This window comes from Bombina bombina, chromosome 6, assembly GCF_027579735.1.
Source record: "Bombina bombina isolate aBomBom1 chromosome 6, aBomBom1.pri, whole genome shotgun sequence".
In the NCBI taxonomy this organism is placed as follows: Eukaryota; Metazoa; Chordata; class Amphibia; order Anura; family Bombinatoridae; genus Bombina; species Bombina bombina.
In genome coordinates, this window is record NC_069504.1 from 314,741,065 (window position 1) to 314,761,095 (window position 20,031).

A 20,031-nucleotide genomic window follows, 5' to 3' on the forward strand; every position below is an offset into this window, starting at 1 on the left:
TAGAAGACAGGAGAGAGAGAGCACAAAAGAGAGGGGGAGAGAGCACAAAAGAGAGGGGAGAGAGCGCAAAAAAGAGGGGGAGAGAGAGAGCACAAAAAAGAGGGGGAGAGAGAGAGCGCAAAAAAGAGGGGGAGAGAGAGCGCAAAAGAGAGTAAGAGAGTGCAAAAGAGAGGGGGAGAAAGCGCAAAAGAGGGGGGAGAGAGAAAAAAAAGGGGGAGAGAGCAAAAGAGAGGGGAGAGAGAGAGCAAAAGAGAGGGGGAGAGAGAGAGCAAAAGAGGGGGAGAGAGAGCAAAAGGGAGGGGAAGAGAGAGAGCAAAAGAAGAGATGGGGGAGAGAGAGCAAAAGAGGGGGGAGGGGAGAGAGGGGGGAGAGAGCAAAATAGAGGGAAGAGAGAGGGGGAGAGAGAGAGCAAAGGAGAGGGGGAGAGAGAGAGAGCAAAAGAGAGGGGAAGAGAGAGAGCAAAAGAAGAGCTGGGGAGAGTTGGTTGGAGAGATGGGGGAGAGAGAGCAAAAGAGGGGGGAGGGGAGAGAGAGAGCAAAAGAGGGATGGAGAGAGAGCGCAAAAGAGAGGGAGGAGAGAGAGCGCAAAAGAGAGGGGGAGAGAGCGCAAAAGAGAGGGGGAAAGAGAGAGCGCAAAAGAGAGGGGGAGAGAGAGAGCACAAAAGAGAGGGGGAGAGAGAGCGCAAAAGAGAGGGGGAGAGAGAGCGCAAAAGAGAGGGGGAGAGAGAGCGCAAAAGAGAGGGGGAGAGAGAGCGAGTGCAAAAGAGAGGGGGTAGAGAGAGCGCAAAAGAGAGGGGGTAGAGAGAGAGCGCAAAAGAGAGGGGGGAGAGAGCGCAAAAGAGAGGGGGTAGAGAGAGAGCGCAAAAGAGAGGGGGGAGAGAGCGCAAAAGAGAGGGGGGAGAGAGCACAAAAGAGAGGGGGGAGAGAGAGCACAAAAGAGAGGGGGGAGAGAGCACAAAAGAGAGGGGGAGAGAGCGTAAAAGACGGGAGAGAGAGAGCACAAAAGAGAGGGGAGAGAGCGCAAAAGAGAGAGGAGAGAGAGAGTGCAAAAAAGAGGGGGAGAGAGTGCAAAAGAGAGGGAGAGAGTGAGCAAAAGAGAGGGGGGAGAGAGAGAGCGCAAAAGAGAGGGGGGAGAGAGAGAGCGCAAAAGAGAGGGAGAGAGAGAGAGCACAAAAGAGAGGGGAGAGAGCGTAGAAGACGGGAGAGAGAGAGCACAAAAGAGAGGGGGAGAGAGCACAAAAGAGAGGGGAGAGAGAGAGCGCAAAAAAGAGGGGGAGAGAGAGAGCACAAAAAAGAGGGGGAGAGAGAGAGCGCAAAAAAGAGGGGGAGAGAGAGCGCAAAAGAGAGAAAGAGAGTGCAAAAGAGAGGGGGAGAAAGCGCAAAAGAGGGGGGAGAGAGAGAAAAAAAAGGGGGAGAGAGCAAAAGAGAGGGGAGAGAGAGCAAAAGAAAGGGGGTAGAGAGAGCAAAAGAGGTGGAGCGAGAGAGCACAAAAAAGGTGGAGCGAGAGAGCGCAAAAGAGGTGGAGCGAGAGAGCGCAAAAGAGAGGGGGAGAGAGCCCAAAAGAGGGGGAGAGAGAGTGCAAAAGAGAGGGGGAGAGAGAGTGCAAAAGAGAGGGGGAGAGAGAGCGCAAAAAAGAGGGGGAGAGAGAGAGCGCAAAAGAGAGGGGGAGAGAGCTCAAAAGAGAGGGGGGAGAGAGAGCAAAAGAGAGGGGGAGAGAGAGCGCAAAAAAGAGGGGGAGAGAGAGTGCAAAAGAGAGGGGAAGAGAGAGCACAAAAAAGAGGGGGAGAGAGAGCGCAAAAAAGAGGGGGAGAGAGAGCGCAAAAAAGAGGGGGAGAGAGAGAGCGCAAAAGAGAGGGGGAGAGAGCTCAAAAGAGAGGGAGGAGAGAGCGCAAAAGAGAGGGGGGAGAGTGAGCAAAAGAGAGGGGGGAGAGAGAGAGAAAAAAAAGGGGGAGAGAGCAAAAGAAAGGGGGAGAGTGAGCAAAAGAGAGGGGGGAGAGAGCGCAAAAAAGAGGGGGAGAGAGAGCACAAAAGAGAGGGGAGAGAGCGTAGAAGACGGGAGAGAGAGAGCACAAAAGAGAGGGGGAGAGAGCACAAAAGAGAGGGGAGAGAGAGAGCACAAAAGAGAGGGAGAGAGAGAGCACAAAAGAGAGGGAGAGAGAGCGCAAACGAGAGGGTGAGAGAGCGCAAAAGAGAGGGAGGAGAGAGAGCGCAAAAGAGAGGGAGGAGAGAGAGCACAAAAGAGGGAGGAGAGAGAGCGCAAAAGAGAGGGAGGAGAGAGAGCACAAAAGAGAGGGAGGAGAGAGAGCGCAAAAGAGAGGGAGGAGAGAGAGCGCAAAAGAGAGGGAGGAGAGAGAGCGCAAAAGAGAGGGAGGATAGAGAGCGCAAAAGAGAGGGAGGAGAGAGAGCGCAAAAGAGAGGGAGGAGAGAGAGCGCAAAAGAGAGGGAGGAGAGAGAGTGCAAAAGAGAGGGAGGAGAGAGAGCCAAAGAGAGGGGGGAGAGAGAGCAAAAGAAAGGGAAAAGAGCAAAAGGGGAGAGAGAGCAAAAAAGAAGGGAGAGAGAGCAAAAAACAGGGGGGGAGAGAGAGCAAAAGAGAGGTGGAGCAAGAGAGCGCAAAAGAGAGGGGGGGAGAGAACAAAAGAGAGGGGGAGAGAGAGAGCAAAAGAGAGGGGGAGGGAAAGAGAGCAAGGGGTGGGACCGATGTACTTCAAAAAATGGCCCGTGTGAACGGGCTTTAGGACTAGTCTACCATAAAAGACAATTTTTAAAAATGCAATAACCTTTGATCAAATAAAATGAATGTTTAAAAACATTGCAATAGTTATAATAAGCCTAAAACAAAAATTAAAATAAACATATATTACGACTTCAGGCTGTTTGTAGAAGACACTGGTTATTTACATTTAAAATTGCTGATCTGTATTTCATTGGGTACAATATAAGTAGCAGAAGCTTCTATCTATATGCACACAAACTACATTATTAAAGCAAGTGCTTTAGTTATCTTCCAGAATTTCAGTCATGTTCAGATATATGTAAAAATTGCACTATACACTTTAGTACTCAGTTAATTTGTTTGTACCAGATAACTCGACAAGTAACTCTTCCATATTAAAGGGACAGTCAACACCAGAATTTTTGTTGTTTAAAAAGATAGATAACCCCTTTATTACCCATTCCCCAGTTTTGCATAACCAAAACAGTTATAATAATACAGGTTTTACCTCTGTAATTACCTTGTATCTATGCCTCTACAGACTGCCCACTTATTTCAGTTCTTTTGATAGACTTGCATTTTTAGCCAATCAGTGCTGACTCCTAGGTAACTTCACGTGCGTGAGCTCAATGTTATCTATATGACACACATGAACTAAGACCCTTTAGTGATGAAAACTGTCAAAATGCATTCAGATTAGAGGCGGCCTTTAAGGTCTAAGAAATTAGCATATGAGCCTGCCTAGCAAAATTGGTGATAAAAGTAAATTGGAAAGTTGTTTAAAATTGCATGCCCTATTTGAATCATAAAAGTTTATTTTGGACTTGTCTGTCCTTTTAAGCCATTTGTAATCTATATAAAATGAATCCCAATCAAATGACTGAAAACACAACCTGGACTGGAAGCACATCTCATGACCTGAAGAGTCCTCTCAGGACATGATGGGTGTACATCCTTTTTACATGGGTAGTTAAAAAAGGCAACCCACAATGTTTGTTCCCCATCTGATTCCATACATTTCTAATTCACAACCATTACATGATGTGTTTAAATATAAGTGATGACTTACCAGTCTGCCACCAGTGATCCAACACAGGAACTTTAAATACTCTTTTGGACCATTCCAACGTTTCAACATCACAGCGTTCTCCAGCAACAAACAATGTTCGGAACCTTAAAATAGAGAATTGACATAAAACACAATAAAAGTATGTGTTTACATTGTTTTTATAATTGTTTTTATAGTTGTGGTTATTTATAATAGAAATGTAAATGCTAACTCATTAAAATTTTACAGTTTTGCTAATTCCCTGTTTGTTTTTGTTATAAAAATTAGCACATTTTAATTTAAAATTATATAAGACTGGTTCAAAGATATTCCAAAATACCTATTATATTCTGTTGTAAATATGCTTAAGGGGTCCTCATTTAAGCTTGTAAAGTGCACTCTTTCAAAGGACTGTCAGATAGATTTATTAAATTACTTAGCATGGAAGCATTTGAGCAGGAGTTATTACCAGCTCTGCAAGATAATTATCATGGTTTTCATGAACAAATGCCCTCTCATCTCAATGCACAGTAAGGCTTCATTATAATAAAGGGTTATTAATATTACTTTTGTTCTATATTTACCAAGATCATTTATCAAGTAAAATCTATTTTAATTGTCACTTTTATTATTTTATTTTTTTATCATTCTGAAGGTTCTTTGATCCAATGTTGTTAGTAACTTCTGTGCACTGCTCAAGGCAGTATTGCTAGCAACACTTAAGACATAATCTTTGCTCCCTAAACCTTTGGTATTCAGAATCAATTTAAGAGATATCAGTTCTTTCTTAGCAACAAGTATAACATATAACATCTGCTATAGCCATCAAGAAAGAAGATAATTCTATTACTTACCAGTGAGTAAGTAAATTGATTCTCTCTACATGTACAGCAATGCAAATGCCAGTGAAATTTTGTTAAAAAATGAATTATTTTATGGAAAAATATGTTTACAGCATTGACATTTATCCTGAAAGGGTCAAATAGATGAGGTATCATTTTTTTTTCACATAGGTTGTAAGTACAGCTAAAGAAGAAAATATTACACATCTATCACATATTCATTGTACTATAGCAAGACTTACCTAAATAATGTGGCAATAAAAACGCAGTTTTATCTCACCCACAAAATTTGAAATTGTGCTCAAGTATTGTTCCCTTTTTTAATGGCATCACATAACATAGATTAGAAACTTGGTCTGAGAAATAGGCATAATGTGAACAAACAATCGCTCAATACATATGATCTTTCTAACTGCCTTGAGATTGTAAATTAGATTGACTTTTGAAGCTGGAGCTTTCTCTCTGAGCACGGCCGGTGCTAGGATTTTCGGTTACACAGGCAAAGACAGATCTTTCCACCCCCCAAATGAATTATATACCCTGTTATGTCTGCTTCTTAACATGTTTTGGTGATGCATTAAGCAGATATATAACTATTTTTTATCTATAATGATAGAGAAAATAGATTTACATTATCACATCAAATTCTTGAATGTTAATCTAATTTATCATAACTATCGGCTAGATTACGAGTTTTGCGGTAAGAGCTGCTCGGTACTAACTTGCAAGTTATTGTTGCCACTCACCTACAGCGCTGGTATTACAGGTTTGCAAAAAACGGCGTTAGCAGGCAAAAAGTGAGCGTAGAGCAAAATTGAGCTCCATATCGCACTCCAATACCAGCGCTGCGGTAAGCTGGTTTTACGTGCTCGTGCACGATTTCCCCATAAACATCAATGGGGAGAGCCGGCTGATAAAAAGCCTAACACCTGCAATAAAGGAGTGTAAAGCTCTGTAACGCAGCCCCATTGATTCCTATGGGGAAAGAAAATTCATGTTTACACGTAACACCCTAACATAAACCCTGAGTCTAAACACCCCTAATCTTACATTTATTAACCCCTAATCTGCCGTCCCCAGCATCGCGGACACCTACAGTATACTTATTAACCCCTAATCTGCCGCACCCGACATCGCCGACACCTACATTATACTTATTAACCCCTATTCTGCTGCCCCCAACATCGTCGACACCTACATAATGTTATTAACCCCTAATCTCCCACCCCCAATGTCGCCGCCACCTACCTAAACTTATTAACCCTTAATCTGCCGCCCCCAACGTCGCCGCCACTATACAGTACTAAATGTATTAACCTCTAAACCTAACCCTAACTCTAACCCTAACACCCACTAACTTTAATGTAAAATAAATCTAAACAAAACCTACTATTAATAACTAAATAATTCTTATTTAAAACTAAATACTTACCTGTAAAATAAACCCTAAGCTAGCTACAATATAACTAATAGTTACATTGTAGCTAGCTTAGCTTTTATTTTTATTTCACAATTAAGTTTGTATTCATTTTAAATGGCAGAATAGTTACTAAATAGTTATTAACTATTTACTAACTACCTAGTTAAAATAAATACAAATTTACCTGTAAAATAAAACCTAACCTGTCTTACACTAACACCTAACATTACACTACAATTAAATAAATTACATTAATTAAATACAATTAACTAAATTACAAAAAAACCCCACTAAATTACACAAAATAAAAAAAGAAATTATCAGATATTTAAACTAATTACACCTAATCTAATAGCCCTATCAAAATAAAAAAGCCCCCCCAAAATAAAAAAAAAACCCTAGCCTAAACTAAACTACCAATAGCCCTAAAAAGGGCCTTTTTGCGGGGCATTGCCCCAAAGAAATCAGCTCTTTTACCTGTAAAAAAAATACAAACAACCCCCCAACAGTAAAACCCACCACCCACACAACCAACCCCCCAAATAAAATCTTAACTAAAAAACCTAAGCTCCCCATTGCCCTGAAAAGTGTAACTATTCTACCTAGTTAAAATAAATACAAACTTAGCTGTGAAATAAAAATAAACCCTATGCTAGTTACAATGTAACTATTAGATATATGGTAGCTAGCTTAGGGTTTATTTTATAGGTAAGTATTTAGTTTTAATTAGGAATTATTTAGTTATTAATTACATTAAAGTTGTTAGGGTTAGACTTAGGGTTAGGTTTAGGGGTTAATAACTTTAGTATAGTGGCGGCGACGTTGGGGGAGGAAGATTAGGGGTTAATAAATGTAGGTAGGTGGCGGCGATGTTAGGGGCGGCAGATTAGGGCTTAATAATATTTAACTAGTGTTTGCGATGCGGGAGTGCAGCTGTTTAGGGGTTAATATGTTTATTCTAGTGGCGGCGATGTCCAGAGCGGAAGATTAGGGGTTAATAATTTTATTTTAGTGTTTGCGATGCGGGAGGGCATTGGTTTATGGGTTAATAGGTAGTTTATGGGTGTTAGTGTACTTTTTAGCACTTTAGTTATGAGTTTTATAGTACTCATAACTACTGACTTTCAGTTTACACAGTTCAATGTGGAACAGCACTAGAGGACAGGAGTGCTCGTGAAGACAGGTGAACTGCCACTTCACCAAAATGAATATAGTGGAATGAAAATGTCCACAGCTCTCCAATGCTAGAAAGTTTCTTTATTAGGACAAAATAGCGACGTTTCGAGGCTAATGCCTCTTAATCATGCATCATGATTAAGAGGCATTAGCCTCGAAACGTCGCTATTTTGTCCTAATAAAGAAACTTTCTAGCATTGGAGAGCTGTGGACATTTTCATTCCACGACTTTCAGTTTACGGTAAGGATCTTGTAGCTTTAGGCTGTACCGCTCACTTTTTGGCCTCCCAGGCAGACTCGTAATACCGGCGCTATGGAAGTCCCATTGAAAAAGGACTTTTTGAAAGCTGCGGTAGTTACTTTGCGTTACGGTCAAAAAAGTGTGCGGTGCCCCTAAACCTGCAAGACTCGTAATTCCAGCGGTAGTGAAAAAGAGCCTTAACGCTGCTTTTTCACTCATACCGCAAAACTCGTAATCTAGCAGAAAAATAGCTATAATGGTTAATTTCTCCATGACATAACATACCAAAGTGGTGTTTCTGCACAACATAGCCAATCAGTGGTGGCTCTGCATAATGAATCAATACATAAAGCACATGAACCTGGTGGCAGGATGACTTATTTTTCCCCACCATTATACTTAGACTAATACTAGCATGTCTAACAAGAACATTTATCAAGCTGCAGGCAGACAAGTCCACCTGCAATTGTCACTTGGCAAAATTTTAGACTGCAGAAGAGTTCTGTAGTTCAATCCTGCCTCTTGCTCTTAGGCAACCAATTGCATGAGAGCAGGGCCTGCCAATCACTCCAAACAAGTGAGTTTGTGATGATTTATCTTTGCCACCCAGGATAAGAAGTAGAGACTGCTTTTTAAATTTGTGGTTGCAAGACTGAACTGCAAGTTCTAGGAAGCGACATCTTGATAAATTCTTCCATAAGTATATATTTTTCAAGCCCTACAATAGATCACTTTAACTTGCACTGGAGTCCTGGCAAGTTTTGGCCAGGGGATCAGTACAACTTACTTATTTGGGACAAGTGATAATGCATAGTGATGATAATGACAGTCATAAACACAAAACTCTGAACTATATGATAATGCAATGCATCTATCCACTAATAGCTGCACAGTATAATTAAAGGCACAGTCAACACCAGAACTTTTGTTGTTTAAAAAGAAAGATAATCCCTTTATTACCATTCCCCAGTTTGGCATAACCAACACTATTATAGAAATGCACTTTTTACCTCTGTGATTACCTTGTATCTATGCTTCTACAAACTGCCCCCTTATTTCAGTTCTTTTGACAGACTTGCATTTTAGCCAATCAGGGCAACTTCACATGCATGAGCTCAATGTTATCTATATGAAACACATGAACTAATGCTCTCTAGTGGTCAAAATGCATTCAGATTAGAGGCAGTCTTCAAGGTCTAAGTAATTAGCATATGAATCTCCTAGATGTAGCTTTTAACAAAGAATACCAAGAGAACAAAGCAAAATTGGTGATAAAAGTAAACTGGAAAGTTGTTTAAAATTACATTCCCTATTTAAATCATGAAAGTCTTTTTGGGACTTGACTGTCTCTTTAATACAGAGTACCTATACACTGAAAAAACATATGCTCCTCTGTATAATGATGATGGGTGTCTATACACTGTTGGTGAACGCTCTGTGCTGCATAATAATGCCAAACATTTATACAATGAAAATGAACACACTGTACTGTATACTTAGTCCAAGTATCTGTTCACTGATATAGGTGCATTGCTAGATAATGGTTATGGTCATCTATACACTTTAATGTTAAGGTATTGTGCAGAAGAGAATAGTGATATATTGCACTATATCAAAAGGTAAAGGATTGTCAGTGCTTTTACAAGTGACCCTCAGCCCCAGTAATACCCAAAAGGCTGTGGGTAGAAGTGAGTCCCACTGCTGTCACTGGATCCATCAACGTTTATAAATGCAGCTAAAGTTTTGCAAAGAGTGCAGGGTCTGTGCAGTGAGATATTTCTAGCTAACTTGCACTCTCTGCCTTCTTATGTTTTAGGGAACCCCCCTCCCATTCTAGCCATTATGCTACCACATATAGCCCCTAATATGAAGCCAAGGTTTGGCACATTAAAAAAAATTGTCATGCACCAAATTTGTGTGCCCCCCAAAGGGGCACCCTTAGGAGGTTGCCTAGTCTGCCTCTACATATACAGTCAAATTAGAACTCATTTTAAAGTTAAGTTTAGCTTTAACGCTTTCTGATCAGTAGTGTGCATATTTTACTTCAGTAACAAAGCTGTATTGTGCTTCTAATATTAATTTATCCTACAAAAGTAGAGCAAAATAGTATTCAAAAGTGTTACCAATGATCCAGTTACAATGACTACATCTGTATTTTAGATCACTTAAAGGGACATGAAATCCAAAATTTTTCTTTCATGATTCAGATAAAGAATACAATTTTAATCAACTTTACAATTTACTTCTATTATTTAATTTGCTTCCTTCTCTTGTTATTCTTTGCTGAAAGGTCTATCTAGGCAAGCTCAGGAGCAGCAGAGAACCTAAGTTCTACTTGTTGATTGGTGGCTGAATATATATATATCGATTGTGATTGTCTTACCCATGAGTTCAGTTAGAAACCATTAGTGCATTGCTGCTTCTTCAACAAATGATACCAAGATAATAAAACAAATTAGATAATAGAAGTAAATTAGAAAGTTGTTTAAAATTTTATGGGGGCGTGCCTAAGCAGTGGCCATGATAGGTCACTTATTCTAAGTTTCTAAAAGAGATCAACACAATTCGATATACATTGTCTGATTTATTCAGTATCCTTCACTAAAGAGCTTATCAACAGACTCATAAAGCCAGGGCCGCCATCAGGGGGTGACAGGGGTGACTCCTGTCAGGGGCCCAATGGGCTAGGGGGGCCCCATGAGGCAAGAACTAAAAAAAAAAAAAAAAAAATTTTTTTTTTTAAATTTTGGCAGCCACCAATGGGTACTACAGCAGAGTGCTAATTGAGCATGGGAAATGTTATTACAAGGAGTAAAGTATTAGCATTTGAGAGGATTTCTGAGTGTACACTAAACCACTATGCACAGTGTGAGACAGACTTGGCACTTTGTTTGTAGAGTGTGTGCCTGAGTCAGACGGCTGATCACTTTCATTTGCAGAGGAGGTAGGAATTACTTAGCAAATGTTTTTTATTTCTTTGTGCAATTTAAGATTGTAACTTCAGTGGTAGTAGTTGTATGGTGGGGCCAGGGGTCCATAAAAACACATTTTTTAGCAGCAGTGTATTTATGATTATTTGACAATGCTGTAGAAATTCTATATTTAAACCATGCAAAAATGTTTCCTCCTCAATACACAAATGATATATTACATTCCAGTTTACTGCCCCTTTATGCAAGGACTTTCCAGATACAAGGAGGCATTATATCTAAGATTTTTACATCTGCATAACATGTTATACTCTCAGACTAAGATTGCTCAGTGTTGGAAATGAGACAGGTTAACGTAAAAATGTTCAGTTTACTCTACAGCTGACTTAATTTTGAAATGCATACCAACAAGCTTAAATCCTGCATTTAACCAGATCTAATGGTATGAGTACCACAGCTTATGGTTCCACCAAGACCATATAGAGTACAGCATTTTCAAAATCCACAAGTACAGCTGACAGATGGGAACATTTGTACACTATATTTGAAGTGGTGATCTTGGTTGGGGAAAATATCAAACAAACATATGTCAACCTTTTAAAAGTACTTTTCTTCATCTAGCCATCTACCCAGATCATTAATGAACAATTTTGAATTCACAGAATTATTTTTGTTTGCACATTTACAAATATGATTCTTTAAAAAGTGATCTCTTAATTTCTGCAATTTTTTTTATCATGCATGTCACACACTGTTGATTTAGGGGATGCAAGGTGCATAAATGTTTCCTCCTGTGAGTGTTTCTGTGGGTGTCTGTGTTTATGTCTTTGTGCTTTGGTTTGTGTCTCTATGAGTGTGTATGTATTTTTTTCTGTTGGTATCTCTGTGAGGGTGGGTGTGTATGTCTTTGTGCATTTTCTGTGGATGTCTGTGAGGGTGTGTGCATATGTCTTTGAGATTTTTCTATGGGTGTCTCTGTGAGGGTGGGCGTGTGTTTGTCTTTGTGTATTTTCTCTGGATGCCTCTGTGAGGGTGGGTGTGTATTTCTGTGTTTTCTGTGGATGTCTCTGTGAGGGTGTGTATTTTCTATGGGTGTCTCTTGGAGGGTGTGTGTATGTCTTTGTGTGTTTTCTGTGGATGTCTCAGTGAGGGTGTGTATGTATGTCTTTCTGTCTTTTCTGTGGGTGTCTCTGTGTGTGTGCATGTCTTTGTGTGTTTTCTGAGGCTGTCTCTGTTGGTGTTTCCTTGGGTGTATGTGCAAGTTTGAGTTTGTGTGTGTGTATCCATTGTCTGTTCCTTTTTAGGACATTTTGACCTTACTACTGATTATTCACATCTTTCTACAGACTTTGAGATTAATGAGACCTTTCCGGTAGTCACCAATCTACCATTTAACCTTTAAATTATTGTTTAGGCAGTTCAGGGCCCTTCCTTTCAGCCACTGCATGCTGTTGTCATCATTTAGTTGGCATCTTCCTTTACAAAAAGATAATCAGAACTCCATATTTTGTTTTCTAAATCTCATTTTTTTTTTTTACAAAACTGTAGTTTACCTCATTACTTGTCAGGTCAATGTAAACAAGTGCTAAGTGTCTGTTTGGGTGTCTGTGTCTGAGTTTGTTTGCGTGTTTGCTAGAGTGTCTATATGTGAATCCTTATGTGTGAGTGTGTCTCAGTGTATGTTACTAACTTTACAACATTTCCAAGTTTAAATAGACATTTAAGAATAAAGTGCATATACGTTTTAGTCACTTGGTCAAAAATTGCATATGTCAAAGGAGGGGGGGGGGGGCCTAATCAATGGTTAAGTCAGGGGCCCCAAAATTTCTAGTGGCGGCCCTGCATAAAGCCTCGCTGATCAGATCCATACCAGAATTCCTATATCTATGATCTCCTAGTGTCGACCTTAGCCAACGAGATATCAGACTGCGGCCTACCTCACATAACATCTGACCCCCCCGGGAGCACGGGATTAAACGAGCTCAACATGACCACTCTCAACAGGGAGGAATTTTATACCACAATGTATACTCTACTTGCTGACTTCGAACAACAGATGCAGCACAGCTTCAGTGACCTAATCTTGATAGTCAAGGGGAGAGCAAGTGAGGACCCGCCATTGAAACCTGTTACGATAGTTCCTGCTACACCTATTGAAAATCAGATGCGAGTCAATGTAGCGGTCTTTTTTTTTTTTTTTTTTTTATTTATTGACCAAAAACAAAATAGCAGCCTTACAATTCGGCTTACCTTTCACCACGCAGGGTATACCGAAACAAAAAGTCAATGTAGCGGTCTTAAACTCTCTGCCGGTATCAACTACTTACCCTGTCCCTGACACCGCAATGAAGGGAAGAGAGAACTAAGCGACCACTACCTCAGAGAAACATGTACCCGCGTCAGTATTAGTCCATTACCATCTTATTCGGCCACATACTTACAGCAAGCAGAATATTATGGAGCACGCTGCCAATACAGACCAACCTGCCACACCAGTTCCAAAGTATTATACCCGGTCAGTAGAGAAGGACTTACTAGAGGCGATTCCTCAGGAGGATGCGGCCGGCCCCCAAGTGGATTGTTTAGACAGCCCCCGTACCTGTCTCTTTCATATCCTTCCTGATTGCCGGAGTTTACAGAGGCCTAAAGCGACACATCCCTTGGCAGAAGTTCCGGCTGTATTTGCTGACATGATCTTAGCTCTTGGCACTCACGGACACAAGTCACAGCAGAAGTCCATTGTAACCTACCACGAGGTGGGATCCTTAGTTTGTCCACCTAGATCTGTCGGGCCCTTATACCAACACTGACTTAACCATTGATCAGGCCCCCCCCCCCCGTTGACATGTGCAATTGTTGACCAAGTTACTAAAACGCATATGCACTTTATTCTTAAGTGTCTATTAAACTTGGAAATGTTGTAAAGGTAGTAACATACAGACACACTCAAACACTGAAACTCACATTCACACATAAGGATTCACATATAGACACTCTAGTAGACACGCAAAGAAACACAATCAGACACAGACACCCAAACAGACACTTAGCACTTGTTTACATTGACCTGACAAGTAATGAGGAAGACTAAAGTTTTGTAAAAAAAAAAAAGGAGATTTAGAAAACAAAATATGGAGTTCTGATTATCTTTTTGTAAAGGAAGATGCCAACTAAATGATGACAACAGCATGCAGTGGCTGAAAGGAAGGGCCCTGAACTGCCTAAACAATAATTTAAAGGTTAAATGATGGATTGGTGACTTCCGGAAAGGTCTTATTAGTCTCAAAGTCTGTAGAAAGATGTGAATAATCAGTAGTAAGGTCAAAATGTCCTAAAAAGGAACAGACAATGGACACACACACACACAAACTCAAACTTGCACATACACCCAAGGAAACACCGACAGAGACAGCCTCCAAAAACACACAAACACACACACACACACACAGAGAAACTCACAGAAAACACACAAAGACATACACACACAGAGAGACAACCACATAAAACACAGAAAGACATACATACACACACCCTCACTGAGACATCCACAGAAAACACACAAAGACATACACACACCCTCACAGAGACACCCACAGAAAACACACACCCTCACAGATACATCCACAGAAAACACAGACATACATACATACACACACACACCCTCACAGAGACATCCACAGAAAACACAGACATAAACACCCACTCTCACAGAGGCATTCAGAGAAAATACACAAAGACAAACATACACACACCCTCACAGAGACACCCATAGAAAAAGCTCAAAGACATATGCACACACCCTCACAGACATACAAAGAAAATGCACAAAGACATACACACCCACCCTCACAGAGAGACCCACAAAAAATAGATACAGACTCATAGAGACACAAACCAAAGCACAAAGACATTTTTCAGATGATTTAAAACTTAGTAAATAATGTAGTAATGCAGCGAGTAAGGCTAGCAGAATGCTTGGATGTATTGGTAGAGGTATTTGCAGCAGAAATAGTAAGGTTCTTATGCCACTTTATAGATCATTAGTTAGGCCTCATCTTGAGTATTGTGTGCAGTTATGAAGGCCATATCTTCAGAAGGATATTAACAAACTTGAATCTGTGCAAAGGAGGGCTACCAAAATGGTACATGGTCTAAAAAATAAAACTTACCAGGATAGGCTCAATGACCTAAATATGTATAGCTTAGAGGAGAGAAGGGAAAGAGGTGATATGATAGCAACTTTCAAGTACATTAAAGGGTTTAGTAAAACTGAGGCTGTGGGTATTTTACATAAAATGGAAAATTCAAGAACAAGGGGTCATGAGCTCAAGCTAAAGGGTAGTAGATTCAGGAGTAATTTTAGGAAACACTTCTTTACAGAAAGAGTGATTGATTTATGGAATAAACTTCCTCAAGAGGTAGTCGCAACAAACACTGTGGGGGAATTTAAAAATGCATGGGACAAGCATAAGGCTATCCTATGAACTAGATAAGTTTATACTGTTAGGTAAGGTCGGGCAGACTTGCTGGGCCTATGGCTCTTATCTGCCGTCAATATCTATGTTTCTATAAAGACAGACACTCACAGGTGGAAACATTGATGCACCTTGCATCCCCTAAATCAATGTTGTGTGACATGCATGATAAAAAAAAATGCAGACATTAAGAGATCACTTTTTAAAGAATCATATTTGTAAATGTGCAAACAAAGATAATTCTGTGAATTCAAAATTGTACATTTATGATCTGGGTAGATGGCTAGATGAAGAAAAGTACTTTTAAAAGGTTGACACATGTTTGTTTTTTTCCCTATTTTCCCCGACCAAAAGCACCACTTCAAATATAGTGTACAAATGTTCCCATCTGTCAGCAGTACTTATGGATTTTGAAAATGCTGTACTCTATATGGTCTTGGTGGAACCATAAGCTGTGGTACTACTTATACCATTAGATCTGGTTAATTGCAGGAATTAGGCTTGTTGGTATGTATTTAAAAATTAAGTCACCTGTAGTGTAAACTGAACAGTTTTAAGTTAACCTGTCTCATTTCAAACACTGAGCAATCTTAGTCTGAGAGTATAACATTTTATGCAGATGTAAAAATCTTAGATAAAATGCCTTCTTGCATCTGGAAAGTCCTTGCATAAAGTGGCAGTAAACTGGAATGTTATATATATATATATATATATATATATATACATACATACATATCTGCCAAAAGGGCACCTACCATTTGTGTATTGAGGAGGAAACATTTCTGCATGGTTTTAAATATAGAATTTCTACAGCATTGTCAAATAATCATAAATACACTGCTGCTAAAAAAAAAATGGTTTTTATAGACCCCTGGCCCCCACCATACAACTACTACCACACTAAAGTTACAATCCGAAATTGCACAAAGAAATAAAAAAACATTTGCTAAATAAGTCTTACCCTCTCTGCGAATGAAAGTGATCTGCCGTCTGACTCAAGCACACACTGTACAAACAAAGTGCCAAGTCTGTCTCACACTGTGCATAGTGGTTTAGTGCACACTCAGAAATCCTCTCAAATGCTAATACTTTACTCCTTGTAATAACATTTCCCATGCTCAATTAGTACTCTGCTGTAGTACCCACTGGTGGCTGCCAAAATTTAAAATTTAGTTCTTGCCTCATGGGGCCCCCCTGGCCCATTGGGCCCCTGACAGGAGTCACCCCTGTCACCCCCTGATGGCGGCCCTGCCAACACTCTCATGGATGCTCCTCTTCCCGGACACCCTACACAGTGCAAGTTTCCCGTGGAGTTACGGTACCCGCTCAACAGAATGGACTTAGCAGAAATGGTGTGGGCTAGTGGGAAAGCTATTCAAGACCCCAAGGAGAACTGTTCACTATTCCTCTATCAGGGATATTGTTTCCAAGACTCTGATTACTATACTCCCCTTTGTTGGAAGGTTGTATCTGTGTTGTTTTCTTTTTTTTCTTTTCTCTTGCCATTATATACATAGCGTTTAATGGTCTTTACTTCACTACTGGAGACTCCCTCTTTACATATGTTAATGGATATGTGTACTATACCATATTTTATATATCCTGAGTTAGTTCATTAGAATGATTTTGCTTATAATGCTGAGATTAAAGTCAGTAGAAATGCTCCACTCAAGCTACATGTCTCCAAACTAGACCTTGCATTCATCATATTATTGTAGGTATATCTACAGATCACTGCTACATCCCAAATGCTTGAACCTGCTCAAGGCCACAGAATCCTTCCAAATTACTAGAAGATCCTACATTAATAAACTCACCCTGCAATTGACTGTAAAAGATGAAGCCCCATATATTCTATACCCACCACATAATGCTATATTCATGATACCCAATTATAAATGCAATCTATTTAGGCTAACAATGAGCTCTAGCCCTTATATTCACCTTGCCCCTTATGTTTATTCTAGCTGCGGTGGTTGCTATCCACTATCTCAAGGTGACTTATTTCACTGACCCTCTCTCCCTCTAGTTAAAAACATAGCTCATCAGCCCAAGCCCTGTGCTATATATTAATAGAAAACTCTCCTCAGATACAGCACACACAAAGAGATCTATTTATCTTATTATGCATCTTAAAGAGGGAACTTTACCCCGCACCAGCTCCTAGAGATATAGCTTGACGATATCCAGTCACTAAAAAGCAGGCATGAGCAACCTATAAATATAAGACAATCAAATAGAATAAGACCAAACTCCTTTTTTTCTTTTTTTGTAGGGATGTTTTTTTTTTTGCTCCCTCGATCCCCATATACAGTAACATTATCTGGAAATTTTAGATATCTAGATAGTTATATACAGGGCCGCCACTAGAAATTTTGGGGCCCCTGACTTAACCATTGATCAGGGCCCCCCCCCCCCCCTTTGACATGTGCAATTTTTGACCAAGTGACTAAAACGTATATGCACTTTATTCTTAAGTGTCTATTTAAACTTGTAAATGTTGTAAAGGTAGTAACATAGAAACACGCAGACACACTCATACACTGAAACACAAACACACACACACATAAGGATTCACATATAGACACTCTAGCAGACACGCAAAGAAACACACTCAGACACAGACACCCAAACAGACACTCAGCACTTGTTTATATTGACCTGACAAGTAATGAGGTAAACTACAGTTTTGTAAAAAAAGGAGATTTAGAAAACAAAATATGGAGTTCTGATGATCTTTTTGTAAAGGAAGATGCCAACTAAATGATGCCAACGGCATGCAGTGGCTGAAAGGAAGGGCCCTGAACTGTCTAAACAATCATTTAAAGGTTAAATGGTAGATTGGTGACTTCCGGAAAGGTCTCATTAGTCTCAAAGTCTGTAGAAAGATGTGAATAATCAGTAGTAAGGTCAAAATGTCCTAAAAAGGAACAGACAATGGACACACACACAAACTCAAACTTGCACATACACCCAAGGAAACATCGACAGAGACAGCCTCAGAAGTCACACAAAGACATACACACACACACACACACACAGAGACACCCACAGAAAACACACAAATACATACACATACACAGAGAGACAACCACATAAAACCCAGATAGACATACATACACACACCCTCACTGAGACATCCACAGAAAACACACAAGGACATACACACACCCTCACAGACACCCACATAAAACACACACCCTCACATAGACATCCACAGAAATCACAGACAGACATACATACATACATACATACACACACACACCCTCACAGAGATATCCACAGAAAACACAAACATACACACCCCCCCTCACAGAGGCATCCAGAGAAAATAAATACACAAAGACAAACATATACACACCCTCACAGAGACCACCATAGGAAAAGCTCAAAGGCATATGCACACACCCTCACAGACATCCACAGAAAATGCACAAAGAGATACACACCCACCCTCAGAGAGAGAGACCCACACACAAAAAAATACATACACACTCATATAGACACAAACCAAAGCACAAAGACAAAAACACAGACACCCACAGAAACACTCACAGGAGGAAACATTTCTGCACCTTGCATCCCCTAAATCAACAGTGTGTGACAAGCATGATAAAAAAAATTGCAGAAATTAAGAGATCACTTTTTAAAGAATCATATTTGTAAATGTGCAAACAAAAATAATTCTGTGAATTCAAAATTGTACATTAATGATCTGGGTAGATGGCTAGATGAAGAAAAGTACTTTTAAAAAGGTTAACATATGTTTGATTTTTTCCCATTTTCCCCAACCAAGAGCACCACTTCAAATATAGTGTACAAATGTTCCCATCTGTCAGCTGTACTTATGGATTTTAAAAATGCTGTACACTATATGGTCTTGGTGGAACCATAAGCTGTGGTACTCATACCACAAAATGCAGGATTTAGGCATGTTGGTATGTATTTCAAAATTAAGTTAGCTGTAGTGTAAACAGAACAGTTTTAAGTTAACCTGTCTCATTTCAAACACTGAGCAATCTTAGTCTGAGAGTATAACATGTTATGCAGATGTAAACATCTTAGATAAAATGCCTCCTTGCATCTGGAAAGTCCTTGCATAAAGGGGCAGTAAACTGGAATGTAATATATATAGGAGGAAACATTTCCGCATGGTTTTAAATATAGAAATTCAACAGTATTGTCAAATAATCATAAATACACTGCTGCTAAAAATGTGTTTTTATGGACACCTGGCCCCACCATACAACTACTACCACACTGAAGTTACAATCTGAAATTGCACAAAGAAATAAAAAAAATATTTGCTAAATAAGTCCTACCTCCTCTGCAAATTAAAGTGATCTGCCGTCTGACTCAGGCACACACTGTACAAACAAAGTGCCTAGTCTGTCTCACACTGTGCATAGTGGTTGAGTGCACACTCAGAAATCCTCTCAAATGCTAATACTTTACTCCTTGTAATAACATTTCCCATGCTCAATTAGCACTCTGCTGTAGTACCCACTGGTGGCTGCCAAAATTTAAAAAAAAAAATTTTTTTTTTTTTTTTAGTTCTTGCCTCATGGGGCCCCCCTGGCCCATGGGGCCCCTGACAGGAGTCACCCCTGTCACCCCCTGATGGCGGCCCTGGTTATATACCCCAACCCCAGCAGCCCTAGCTTAGGAATATAACTCGCAGAGGCAACTTGCAAGACCCCTACATCAGAACCATTCCTTCCTGTTGAGATAAGATCCTTTTTTCATATGATAAAAACCCCTTCCCAAATTTAAAGCAGCTCTTGCCTGCTGATTGATCCCACCCCTGATTTTACTATAACATTTCATCTCTATATATTTAAAAAAAAAAAGAAGTTCCAGAACCACCTATCACACGGCACTACTGACTTATAAGTAAGGTATGACATGTTAGTTTCCGACTTATTCTAAAATGTCAATAGTAGACCACTATTACCCCTCATTTATTAAAGCCATAACTTCCCATTGATTATGACAATGCACTCAGGTTCATAGGTGACTTTTGTCTTTTCCAATTCTCCTTGATACTCATCTGCTATGCTTACCCGGAGCATAGGACACTCTCCCCATATCTACGCCTAAAGCAGTTTGCTATTGTACAGATATTGTCTTGTCGCCTACCACATACTTGGTTGTTATACAGTGTGATACTCACATGCTTCCTCAACT

The 20,031-nt window shown here is 40.0% G+C and overlaps 1 protein-coding gene across 1 annotated transcript in view; it reads right to left on the bottom strand.

The window, feature by feature from the left end:
• ACSS3 (acyl-CoA synthetase short chain family member 3) overlaps positions 1 to 20,031 on the bottom strand; it is a 328,915-nt gene that overhangs the window by 91,513 nt on the left and 217,371 nt on the right. Inside the window, exon 10 of the mRNA XM_053716935.1 lies at positions 3,782 to 3,885. Coding sequence (XP_053572910.1) covers positions 3,782 to 3,885 — 104 coding nt within the window. The remainder of the gene's footprint in view (positions 1 to 3,781; positions 3,886 to 20,031) is intronic.